The sequence below is a fragment of the Littorina saxatilis genome, linkage group LG10 (genome assembly GCF_037325665.1).
Source record: "Littorina saxatilis isolate snail1 linkage group LG10, US_GU_Lsax_2.0, whole genome shotgun sequence".
Lineage (NCBI taxonomy): Eukaryota > Metazoa > Mollusca > Gastropoda > Littorinimorpha > Littorinidae > Littorina > Littorina saxatilis.
In genome coordinates this window covers 42872591-42884022 of record NC_090254.1, presented here as the reverse complement: position 1 = coordinate 42884022, position 11432 = coordinate 42872591, and the positions used below count along the sequence as shown (strand labels likewise).

The following is an 11432-nucleotide window of genomic DNA, read 5'->3' as shown; positions in this document are numbered from 1 at the left end:
TACAATGGTGCTTATTGGCTCTTTCTACCATGAGATATGGTCACTTTTAGTGGTTCACTACCTTATTTTGGTCACATTTCATAAGGGTCAAAGTGACCTTGACCTTGATCATATGTGACCAAATGTGTCTCATGATGAAAGCATAACATGTGCCCCACATAATTTTTAAGTTTGAAACAGTTATCTTCCATAGTTCAGGGTCAAGGTCACTTCAAAATATGTATACAATCCAACTTTCAAGAGCTCCTGTGACCTTGACCTTGAAGCAAGGTAAACCAAACTGGTATCAAAAGATGGGGCTTACTTTGCCCTATATATCATATATAGGTGAGGTATTGAATCTCAAAAACTTCAGAGAAAATGGGAAAAATGTGAAAAATAGCTGTCTTTTAGGCAACATTTATGGCCCCTGCGACCTTGACCTTGAAGCAAGGTCAAGATGCTATGTATGTTTTTTGGGGCCTTGTTATCATACACCATCTTGCCAAATTTGGTACTTATAGACTGAATAGTGTCCAAGAAATATCCAATGTTAAAGTTTTCCGGACGTCCGGACGTCCGGACGGACGGACGGCCGGACGGACGGACGGACGGACGGACGGACGACTCGGGTGAGTACATAGACTCACTTTTGCTTCGCATGTGAGTCAAAAATGTGTGGGGTTGCATGGGTATTCAATTTATTTAAATGCTGGATGTGAATGTATATAAACAAGTAGCGTAAGGCAAAAATACAACATTCAGTCAAGCTGTCGAACTCACAGAATGAAACTGAACCCAATGCAATTTTTCAGCAAGACCGTATACTCGTAGCATCGTCAGTCCACCGCTCATGGCAAAGGCAGTGAAATTGACAAGAAGAGCGGGGTAGAAGTTGTGCTGAGAAGGATAGCACGCTTTTCTGTACCTGTCTTCGTTTGAACTTTCTGAGCGTGTTTTTAATCCAAACATATCATATCTATATGTTTTTGGAATCAGGAACCGACAAGGAATAAGCTGAAATTGTTTTTAAAACGATTTGGCCAATTTAATTTTGATCATAATTTTTATATTTTTAATTTTCAGAGCTTGTTTTTAATCCAAATATAACATATTTATATACTGTTCAAAAAAGAAACGCATAGCTTGTAATATTTGGTTAATTTAGTTATATGGCTACAAGGATATCCACCAAACTGCAGAAAATGTTTATCTGGTCGTCGACCTTTCGTCCATTGCCACAAGTGAGCTCTGCACGTGACGCATGCGTTATCAGTGGCTACAATGTCAAAATTGCTCATTTGGCATGACCACTCGTCATGCTTCAGTGTAATCTCGTGAAACTCGGGGAATATTGAGCTCTCACCATGTCTTCCAAAACCCATAAAAGCGGATTGTTCGCCACAAAGAAATCAGACGACAATTCAGCGACGAAAGATGGCCCGATTGAGCAGAGAAGACCGCCAAATTGCATTGGGTCGTTTACAAGCAGGCCAAAGTCAAAGTGCAATCGCCAGGCACTTCCACGTGTCCCAGAGCACCATCAGTAGACTGTGGGTCAGGTTTCAAGCCACTGGCTCCGTTGCTGACTTGCCACGAGCGGGAAGACCAAGGGCGACAACTGCTGCTCACGACCGCTTCATACGGCTCCGCCACCTTCGGAATCGTTTCCTGTCGGCCTCATCTTCTGTCCAGGCTCTCCCCGGGCCACACCGATTATCGGACCAGACCGTGCGGAACCGCCTGCATGAAGCTGGTTTGAGAGCTCGCAGACCTCACAGAGGAGCTGTCCTCACCCGCCGCCATCGCCAGAACCGAGTGCAGTGGGGCAACCAGCACCTTCGCTGGACCGTCCGGAATCACTGGAGACACGTGTGGTTCAGCGACGAGTCCTACTTCCTGCTCCAGCGACATGATGGTCGGAGGAGGGTCTACCGGAGAGTAAACGAACGTTACGCGCCCAACTGTGTGGATGAGGCACCCGTTCATGGTGGTGGAGGCGTCATGGTGTGGGGGGCGATCAATACCGCTGGAAGGAGCACCCTGGTGCACGTCCAAGGGCGCATAACTGCCCAGCGATACGTGGAGGAAATTCTGCGCCCACACGCCCTTCCTCTTCTGGCTGACCAGGATGCCATATTCCAGCAGGACAACGCTCGCCCGCACACAGCACGACTCACCACCCAGTTCCTCACCGACCACCATGTCCAGGTGCTTCCCTGGCCATCCATGTCGCCAGACATGAACCCGATAGAACACCTCTGGGATGAATTGGACAGACGTGTGCGCAGGCGAGAAGAAGCGCCGGCAAATCACCGCGATCTATTGCAGGCACTTCAGGAGGAGTGGGACACCATCCCACAGCAAGATATCCGGCATCTGATCCAGTCCATGCCCAGAAGGTGCCGGGCAGTTGTTGCTGCTCAAGGCAGTCACACCCCCTACTGACTTGACAGCCTCGGCACCCAATCGTATTGATTGACTGATTGATTTGAAGATGCAAATGAACTGTGTGTGCATTCAACTGTGTCCATACCAAATTTCAAACAAATAATCTAAATATTGGATTTTCTGTTAATTTTTTTGAAAAATAAAACAAATTTGGCAAGTAGCAACTATGCGTTTCTTTTTTTGAACAGTATATTTATATGTTTTTGGAATCAGAAAATGATGAAGAATAAGATAAACGTAAATTTGGATCGTTTAAAAAAAATTTTTTTTTTTTACAATTTTCAGATTTTTAATGACCAAAGTCATTAATTAATTTTTAAGCCACCAAGCTGAAATGCAATACCGAAGTCCGGCCTTCGTCGAAGATTGCTTGGCCAAAATTTCAATAAATTTGATTGAAAAATGAGGTGCGACAGTGCCGCCTCAACTTTTACAAAAAGCCGGATATGACGTCATCAAAGGTATTTATCGAAAAAAAGAAAAAAAACGTCTGGGGATATCATTCCCAGAAACTCTCATGTAAAATGTCATAAAGATCGGTCCAGTAGTTTGGTCTGAATCGCTCTACACACACACACACACACGCATACACACACACACACACACACACACACACACGCACAGACAGACAGACACACAAATACACCACGACCCTCGTCTCGATTCCCCGTCTATGTTAAAACATTTAGTCAAAACTTGACTAAATGTAAAAAGGGGAATATTTATTAACTGACTTCTGTGCAGAAGTACTAAAAACAAAATGTATCTAAATGTACTTTTTTTAAACTTCTTTTTTAGGCAGTTCGCAAGAGTCTAGGTGCAGCCAATACAGCAGATGCCGTACAGTTGTGCTGTTGCTCTGACCAAGTGTCCCAGCCTGCATCGTACTGGCACGTGACACCCGCCGTGCTATCACAGCTAGGCACCTGGTGGCAACACCGGATGCCTTGTACTCCGAACACTCGGCTCACTGATGACCTTTACCTTGCCATCGTGGCCAGGTGAAAGCAGATGCCTTGTGGGTATCCACCCGCAAACAAATGTTATATTTTAACCCGAATTTGTGAGTTTTTGACTCTCGCCATCCTGAAATGACAGGAACAACACCTAATAGAGCGACGTCCAATGTCTGCTCGATCTAGATCCTTATTTCCTTATTACTGCTTTAACCATTCGCTTAAAAGACCTTTAGGTCGAGATACTATAGTTAATGATTAGTTTTTGACTATGATAAGCATTCACATAACTAACCTCTTTTATTTATATTCGAGTTCTATATTTGGGAAGAGAGATCATTCGGTAGCGGCGCCTGCTTTTTAATCAGTTATTGCTCTAGGCGAGTGTTCGACCTTCACGTTCGGCAATGGATTTCCCAGAGCCAACTTTGTGCAGGCTTTCATTGGTGTCTGAACAACCCCGTGTCCACGCATCCCCCTGATACAAATCCTAAGGTCCCTGTGTAACACGAAATGTTTACTCCACGAAAAATGTACTCCAGAGTAAATATTTCGTACGAAATTCTTACTCCGAGTACACTTTTCGTACGAGAAAATAACCCCCCAAGGCACACAAAAATTACTCCCTCCACGAAATTTTTACTGCCCATTTGTTTTACTTCCAGTAAAAATCTCGTACGCAAAAATGGGATGCGGGCGAAGGGATAATGCCAATAAGTGATCTCGCGCACACGAATGTCGCGCTACCCTCCTTCCACCACCAAGACTAACAGGGGACAAGGGAGTAAGAATTTCGTACACCTGGCATGGGAGTTTAAATTGCTCGTGTTGGGGTGAAGTAATTTATTCGTTATTTATTCGTCAGGGGAGTAACATTTTTGTACGAAATGTTTTGCTCGGAACTCACCTGTCTTGCGGAGTCATTTTCTCGTGCAATGGGGGAGTGCTTTTTTCGTAAAGGGAGTAACTTTTTCGTACGAAATGTTTACTCCGGAGTAAAAATCTCGTGGGATTAATTTTCTCGTGTTACACCGGCAAACGTCTCAGGCCTTGGACAACATGAAGATAGGCATGCCAGAAGAAACAAAAGGGTAGTACGATTCTTTGGCTGCACACTATTCCCAGGGATTGCAGCTTAACTTTCCTTCAAGGAATTCCCAAAGAACAATAAGATATACCGAAAATACCTTACATGATTGAAATAATTCGTTTGCAACATTGCAGATTTGTTGGGCCAGCAACTGCTATGACTGTCCACACCTACAACAGTACACCCGTGGAAGTGAGAACCGAAGGGGAGGCGGTTGCTGAGCTGGCATGGAGGCTGGCACGTCTGGTTCTTACCTTGCAGCAACTCAATCTGATCAACCAAAACCTGCCGCGGGTCTTCATCACGGGGCCACCAGGAACAGGTAACATGGATAATGTTTTTGGGTTTCTTTCATCGAAAGAGCAATGGTGACTTGGCGTGAGAGCGAGAGATCAAAATTTAAAAAAAACCTTGTATTCACGTGTAAACAAAGACGACAAAACTCACTGGGTGTTGGGTACAGATTACAATGATTATACCGAGAGTATTTTCTTTCCACACACTGTCATTCATTTGCCTGTTAGATTCTTCACTCTTTGTTTCAAGCGGTTATTTTTTCATGTTAACTCATGATATGCTGACTGCAGCTATTTTCAAAGAGATATTTCTGCAGAATGAAAATATTGATTAACACTCTTTTATTAAACAATTAACTTGCTTTCAAAATACTCTCTCTTCTTAATTTCGTCATGCTGATAGCATGTTCACGTGGGGAAAAGAACTACTTAATGCATCGTAATGCGAAAAGTGAGAAATGATAAATGGCGTGTGAAAGAATTCTTCTGAAAATCTACAACATTGCTTCAAACTGAGCATTGAATACAGGTCTGTTACCCACTTCAAACTCTCTGTCGAAGTCAATGAAAAGTAAGCCTGTTTTTTTTATTCCTGTTGTTGTTTTGTTTACGCTATTAGTTGTGTACCCTTTAAGTGAGCTCGGTCAACTGGTTGAAAGCGTTTTTGATCTTCATGAGGAATGCTCCTCCAGTGCATAGTAATTTCACTGCAACCATTAAGAAACATGACCTATGATCAATTCACGCCCCAGAGTTGTGCTTGTGTTAAGAAATAAAGGTAACAAAGAATGTGATTCATCTGCGTACAGGAAAGACAGTAGTCCTCGTACTGCAGGGGTTGAGGTGGCTGCTGCAGGGCCACGATGTACAAGTGGTCTCTACACGCTACAGTACGCGCGCAGTCAACAGCATGATCACAGAACTACTGGAACGGTATCGGGGGTTGGATCCGACGCTTTCTCCGAGAAGAAGCGTGATGTCGTATAGACAGTACAATATTTACAGAGAGAATGTCGTCAAGAAGCTCTTGGCCCATGTCAAGGATGGCAGTCTGTTTATTCTGCTGGACGAGGTGGATTTTAGGTTTGTAGCAATGTGAGGGTCAAATAAAAAGTACCGAGCCCATCTAGGAAGAAATTGACTCACGAGACTAGAGACTATAGAACAAGGTTAACAACCTCGAAGCCTCATTCATGATTTGTTGCCATGGAAACCAAGGACTTTCTGGCAGGGGCGTTGTCTTAACGACACAACACCCCTTCGTTCCACTGTGTTTAGCCTTGATATGCCATCTTAGTTGTCTCAGAAGTATGAAATAAAATTCACTGGTTACTGTCTCATCTTCTGGAACGTAGTCCAAGAGGAAAACAACTCTGCGTAAAAAAGAAACTGATGCCATCACCTTTTTCAGTCGAGAAGACCCTTACCTTCTTTAGTGGGGAATAAATTTGGTGCCCATATTAGTAAACGGCTGCTTGGTTTCAGACTTAAAGTGATGTACCCTAGTTTCATCATTACAAACAAATCGGGGCATGACATTCTCTGGATCTGCCTCAAATAAGCGTAACATGTCACGTGCCATGTTAAATCTGAAGTGCTTCTGTTCTGGTGTAGAATGTTGAGGACCTACTTTAACTGGCTTCATGGACAGCTTTCTGCACAGAATACTCAAAACTCTCAGGTAAGATGCTAAGTGTATTAGCAATGTAAAAGGTGCCCATTGGTTAATTTTGCATCACCGTCAACAGACAGCATCAACGGTTGGTGGTCTTCCAAACCGGTGGTTTTTTTTTAATTTATATCAAACGGTTTTCCTGCCAAGCCTGAATGCAACTGACCACCTTATTACTGTGGTGCGAGAAGAGGGTTTCCTGCCAAACGTTTACACCAAGTCATTATCAATTTCCAGTGTGCTATATATTTTTCTTTGCAAATATTGGATCACTGCTCTTTGTTAATATACTCCATTGTGAGGTGTGATACTTTGAGAAACAAAATCACACAAAATAACCTGTGAAAAAAGTAATATTGTGCATGAAGTGTTCATAAGAACTCTCTTTAATTCATGCCAAGTTTTGAATGTCTAAGTCAATTTCTTCCTGGTCGGGCTCCGTACTTTTCCGTTGGCCCTCGTACATCTATTGTATTCATATCTTATCCACACGGCTTGCTGCGTGGAATATTCGGGGTTCAAATCACGGCATCGCCTTGTAGGATAAGGGTGGAGATTTTTCCGAACTTCCAGGTCAACTTTGTGCAGACCTGTCAATGCCTTATCACCATGTGTATGTACACACAAGCCTAAATATGAACCAAAAGATTTTCTTATCCAAACACGAAAACGCTCAGCATGCATCCCCCGGAATCGGAGTATGACTGCCTAAATGGCGGAAAACAATCGGCCAAACATTTACAAGCCCACTTGTGTAGGAGGTAGTTGCAACCCATGAACGCAGGAGAAGAAGAAGAAGTATCTATACTCAATGTGTGATTGTGTCTAGAATGACACCGTCTGATTTTGAACAGCTTCTTCTTCTTCTTCTTCTTCTGCGTTCGTGGGCTGAAACTCCCACGTACACTCGTGTTTTTTGCACGAGTGAAATTTTACGTGTATGGCCGGTTTTTACCCCGCCATTTAGGCAGCCATACGCCGTTTTTCGGAGGAAGCATGCTGGGTATTTTCGTGTTTCTATAACCCACCGAACTCTGATATGGATTACAGGATCTTTTTCGTGCGCACTTGGTCTTGTGCTTGCGTGTACACACGGGGGTGTTCGGACACCGAGGAGAGTCTGCACACAAAGTTGACTCTGAGAAATAAATCTCTCGCCGAACGTGGGGACGAACAGCAATTCTGGTTTGCATATTATTGTTGAGAAATGTATTTGACACGCTCGTGAATCCAACTAAGTCAATGAATTCTGTGCCACAGTGGTGGCGCGGGTCAACGTCACAGGAAACTGGTCAAACGGTTGACCGACAAAGTACCGCGGCTCCACCTGTGGGCGGCCTGCGTCCAGCACACGAACATACCGTCAGAACTGCACCACGAACAGTTCACGTCTCCTCTCCGCTGTGCGCCAGCAGTCCTAAGAGAGATAAAGAAAGAGCTTCAGAAGGTACCCCAGCAAGTTGCCAACTACGGTGACAGCATTGCACACTCACCAAGCGACGGTCCGAGCGTGATACGGCTGAGTCACCATGGCAACGCTCACACAGGTCAGTGGCCCGTGGACTGCATACAGTGCGGAAAAGACATCGCTGCAAAGCTGCGCCATCTTCGAGTTGGCAGTTGTGGTGAGTTTTGTTTTATAATAGTGATCAAGATGAGCAAAAAAAGAGGAAAACTGATTGCAGTACACTAGTTTGAGGAGGGAGGGCCTTTTCTGCTAATTCTAATGGTCATTTTGTGAATGTAAAGATTTCAACTGAAATATGAGGATCAGCTGAAAAGTATCTGGCCCGACTAGGAAGGAGTTAACTCACAAGACTAGAAAAAGTTTGCATTTCAACATTGTCCCTCCGGACCTCCACACACTTATTTCATCTGTTCTTCAAAACCTTATTGCCTTTGCTGCAAAAGTTTTTGTATTGCAACCGTAGGGTGTTCTCAAGGGCATTCATGACGTCATTGTCCGTTTCGTAGGGCTCACCCCTGAGGTACTTCTTCATGTTTGTAACCATATAATAGTTTGAGGGTGTCAAGTCTGCCGAATAGAGCTGATGGTTAACGATCTCCAAGCCGCATTCAGGATTTGTTGCCATAGAAACCAAGGACTTTCTAGCAGGGGCGTTGTCTTAACGGCACAACGAAGTCCAACAGGAAAGACACCTATGCGTCCACAAAAACTTCTTCTTTTTTTCTTCTTTTTTTGGGGGGTGGGGGGGAGATGACCCTTACATTCTTCAGTGGGAAAAAACCTTGATGCCCCTACTGCATGAACGGCTGTTTGGTTTGAGGCTGAAAGTGATGTACCATGATTTCACCATCAGTAACCAATCGGTACATAAATTCCCCAGCATGTGACTCAAATAAGGCCTAAAAAAATAGTCTGTTTACAGTAACCCGACTGACCCTATTTTTTTCGCGCGACCCTAGACTTTTTTTTGGCATTTGGGGAAAAGAAAAAAAAAGAAAAAAAAAAAAGCACAATAACGTAGAAATATGGTTTTTGGGAAAGAAAAAAAAAATCCCGACCTACCGACCCTATTTTTTTGGCCTATGTTACCGTAAACAGACCTATTTTTTTTTGCCTAAGCGTAAAATGTCGCGTGCCACGTTAAATGTGAAGCGCTTAATTCTGTTCTAGTGTTAATGTTTGAGGACCTACCTTGCTTAAACTGTCTTCATGGACAGCTTTCTGCACAGAATATCCAAACCTCCCTCATGTGAGATGCCAAGAATCAGCAATGTAATAGGTGCCCATTGATTCATTTTGCATCACCAGTGAGCAGACAGCATCGACAGTTTCTTGAGTTGTGACCGTCTGTGGTCTTCCACGCCGTTTGTCATCTTAAACGGTTTTCCTTCCAAGCCTGAAGTCAGCTGACCACCTTATCACTGCGGTGTGTGAAGGGGGATCCCTGCCAAATGTTTACGTCATGTCATTATGAATTTCCAGTGGGCTCTATATTTTTCTTTGCAAATATTGGATCACTGCTCTTTGTTAGTTTTCTCCATTGTGGGGTAAACAGTGGGGTATGGTACTTTGGGTAAACAGTGGGGTATGGTACTTTGGGTAAACAGTGGGGTATGGTACTTTGGGTAAACAGTGGGGTATGGTACTTTGGGTAAACAGTGGGGTATGGTACTTTGGGTAAACAGTGGGGTATGGTACTTTGGGTAAACAGTGGGGTATGGTACTTTGGGTAAACAGTGGGGTATGGTACTTTGGGAAAACAGTGGGGTATGGTACTTTGGGTAAACAGTGGGGTATGGTACTTTGGGTAAACAGTGGGGTATGGTACTTTGGGTAAACAGTGGGGTATGGTACTTTGGGTAAACAGTGGGGTATGGTACTTTGGGTAAACAGTGGGGTATGGTACTTTGGGAAAACAGTGGGTTATGGTACTTTGGGTAAACAGTGGGGTATGGTACTTTGGGTAAACAGTGGGTTATGGTACTTTGGGTAAACAGTGGGTTATGGTACTTTGGGTAAACAGTGGGGTATGGTACTTTGGGAAAACAGTGGGGTATGGTACTTTGGGTAAACAGTGGGGTATGGTACTTTGGGTAAACAGTGGGTTATGGTACTTTGGGTAAACAGTGGGGTATGGTACTTTGGGAAAACAGTGGGGTATGGTACTTTGGGTAAACAGTGGGGTATGGTACTTTGGGTAAACAGTGGGGTATGGTACTTTGGGTAAACAGTGGGGTATGGTACTTTGGGTAAACAGTGGGGTATGGTACTTTGGGAAAACAGTGAGTTATGGTACTTTGGGTAAACAGTGGGGTATGGTACTTTGGGTAAACAGTGAGTTATGGTACTTTGGGTAAACAGTGGGGTATGGTACTTTGGGTAAACAGTGGGGTATGGTACTTTGGGTAAACAGTGGGGTATGGTACTTTGGGAAAACAGTGGGTTATGGTACTTTGGGAAACCAAGACACACAAACTAACAGGTGAAAATACGTATTATTTTCGCATTAAGTCTCCACAGTTGGCCCTCGTAACACACATATATACGGTATATATCAAATTAACTACTTTTAGGTTTCAAAATTTGCAAGCACTGCTGGCGCTTATATATATTTTTCTTTCTTTGATTTGTTATGCTAGTGTTCATGTATGTATGTGCGCGTGTGTGTGCATTCAAGATCAATACATGAATATATCAGAAAGTACACCCTTCTGAATCAATTCATCTATTCCAGTAAAAACCGTCCCAGACAGTCCTCCATCACTCAAATATTCTGACGTGTTCATCCTGACCAGGAGTTCAGAATTGCACGATGACGTCAGAGATAATAACGGCAACGTGACGTCACAGGCCAGTGGCGTTGTGATCGGTCTTCGCGCTGAAGGCCTTGTACCTGTACGTGTGCTGCCTCAACAAGACCCGAACATGGACAAAGATAGGTGGGTGAGAGCTGTACACTACATGGCAATAGCTGCCCACAACCGTATCATTGTGACACATTACGGGGCCGTGCAAGGTTTAGAGCGGCCTGTCGTTGTAGTGCTGCAAGGCAGGACAATGTGTGCGGATGACCTTCGCAGTGACAATGACATTGACGTCGCTGATAGACTTGATGCATATTCACGCTGTACCACTCAGCTTATTGTGGTGCAAAATCCTGCGTCGCGGCGCAAGTCTTTCGTGTCTTGGATCAAAAATATGTTTGTGTGGCGTTAATCTGACCATATCTGTCAGGGGTCAGGGGCGGATTAGGGGGGGGGGTGGTTACAGGGGTTCCGGACCCCCCCCCCCCCCCCCCGGCTGTAAAATAATTTTAAAAAAATCAATACTATCAATCAATCAATGACGCTTATATCGCGCATATTCCGTGGGTACAGTTCTAGGCGCTCTGCAGTGATGCCGTGTGAGATGAAATTTTATACGGTCAGTAGATTGCAGCCATGTCGGCGCATATTTACCTTTCACGGCCTTATTCCAAGTCACACGGGTATGGTAGACAATTATTAACTGTGCCTAAGCA

General features: G+C 44.1%; 1 protein-coding gene across 1 annotated transcript in view; it reads left to right on the top strand.

The window, feature by feature from the left end:
* LOC138979082 (uncharacterized) overlaps positions 1 to 11192 on the top strand; it is a 33504-nt gene extending 22312 nt beyond the window's left edge. The window contains exons 5-9 of the mRNA XM_070351893.1: positions 3229 to 3431; positions 4611 to 4798; positions 5582 to 5855; positions 7705 to 8069; positions 10647 to 11192. Of these exons, the coding sequence (XP_070207994.1) occupies positions 3229 to 3431; positions 4611 to 4798; positions 5582 to 5855; positions 7705 to 8069; positions 10647 to 11128 (1512 nt within the window). The 3' untranslated portion in view covers positions 11129 to 11192. The remainder of the gene's footprint in view (positions 1 to 3228; positions 3432 to 4610; positions 4799 to 5581; positions 5856 to 7704; positions 8070 to 10646) is intronic.
* Positions 11193 to 11432: the final 240 nt, after the last annotated feature.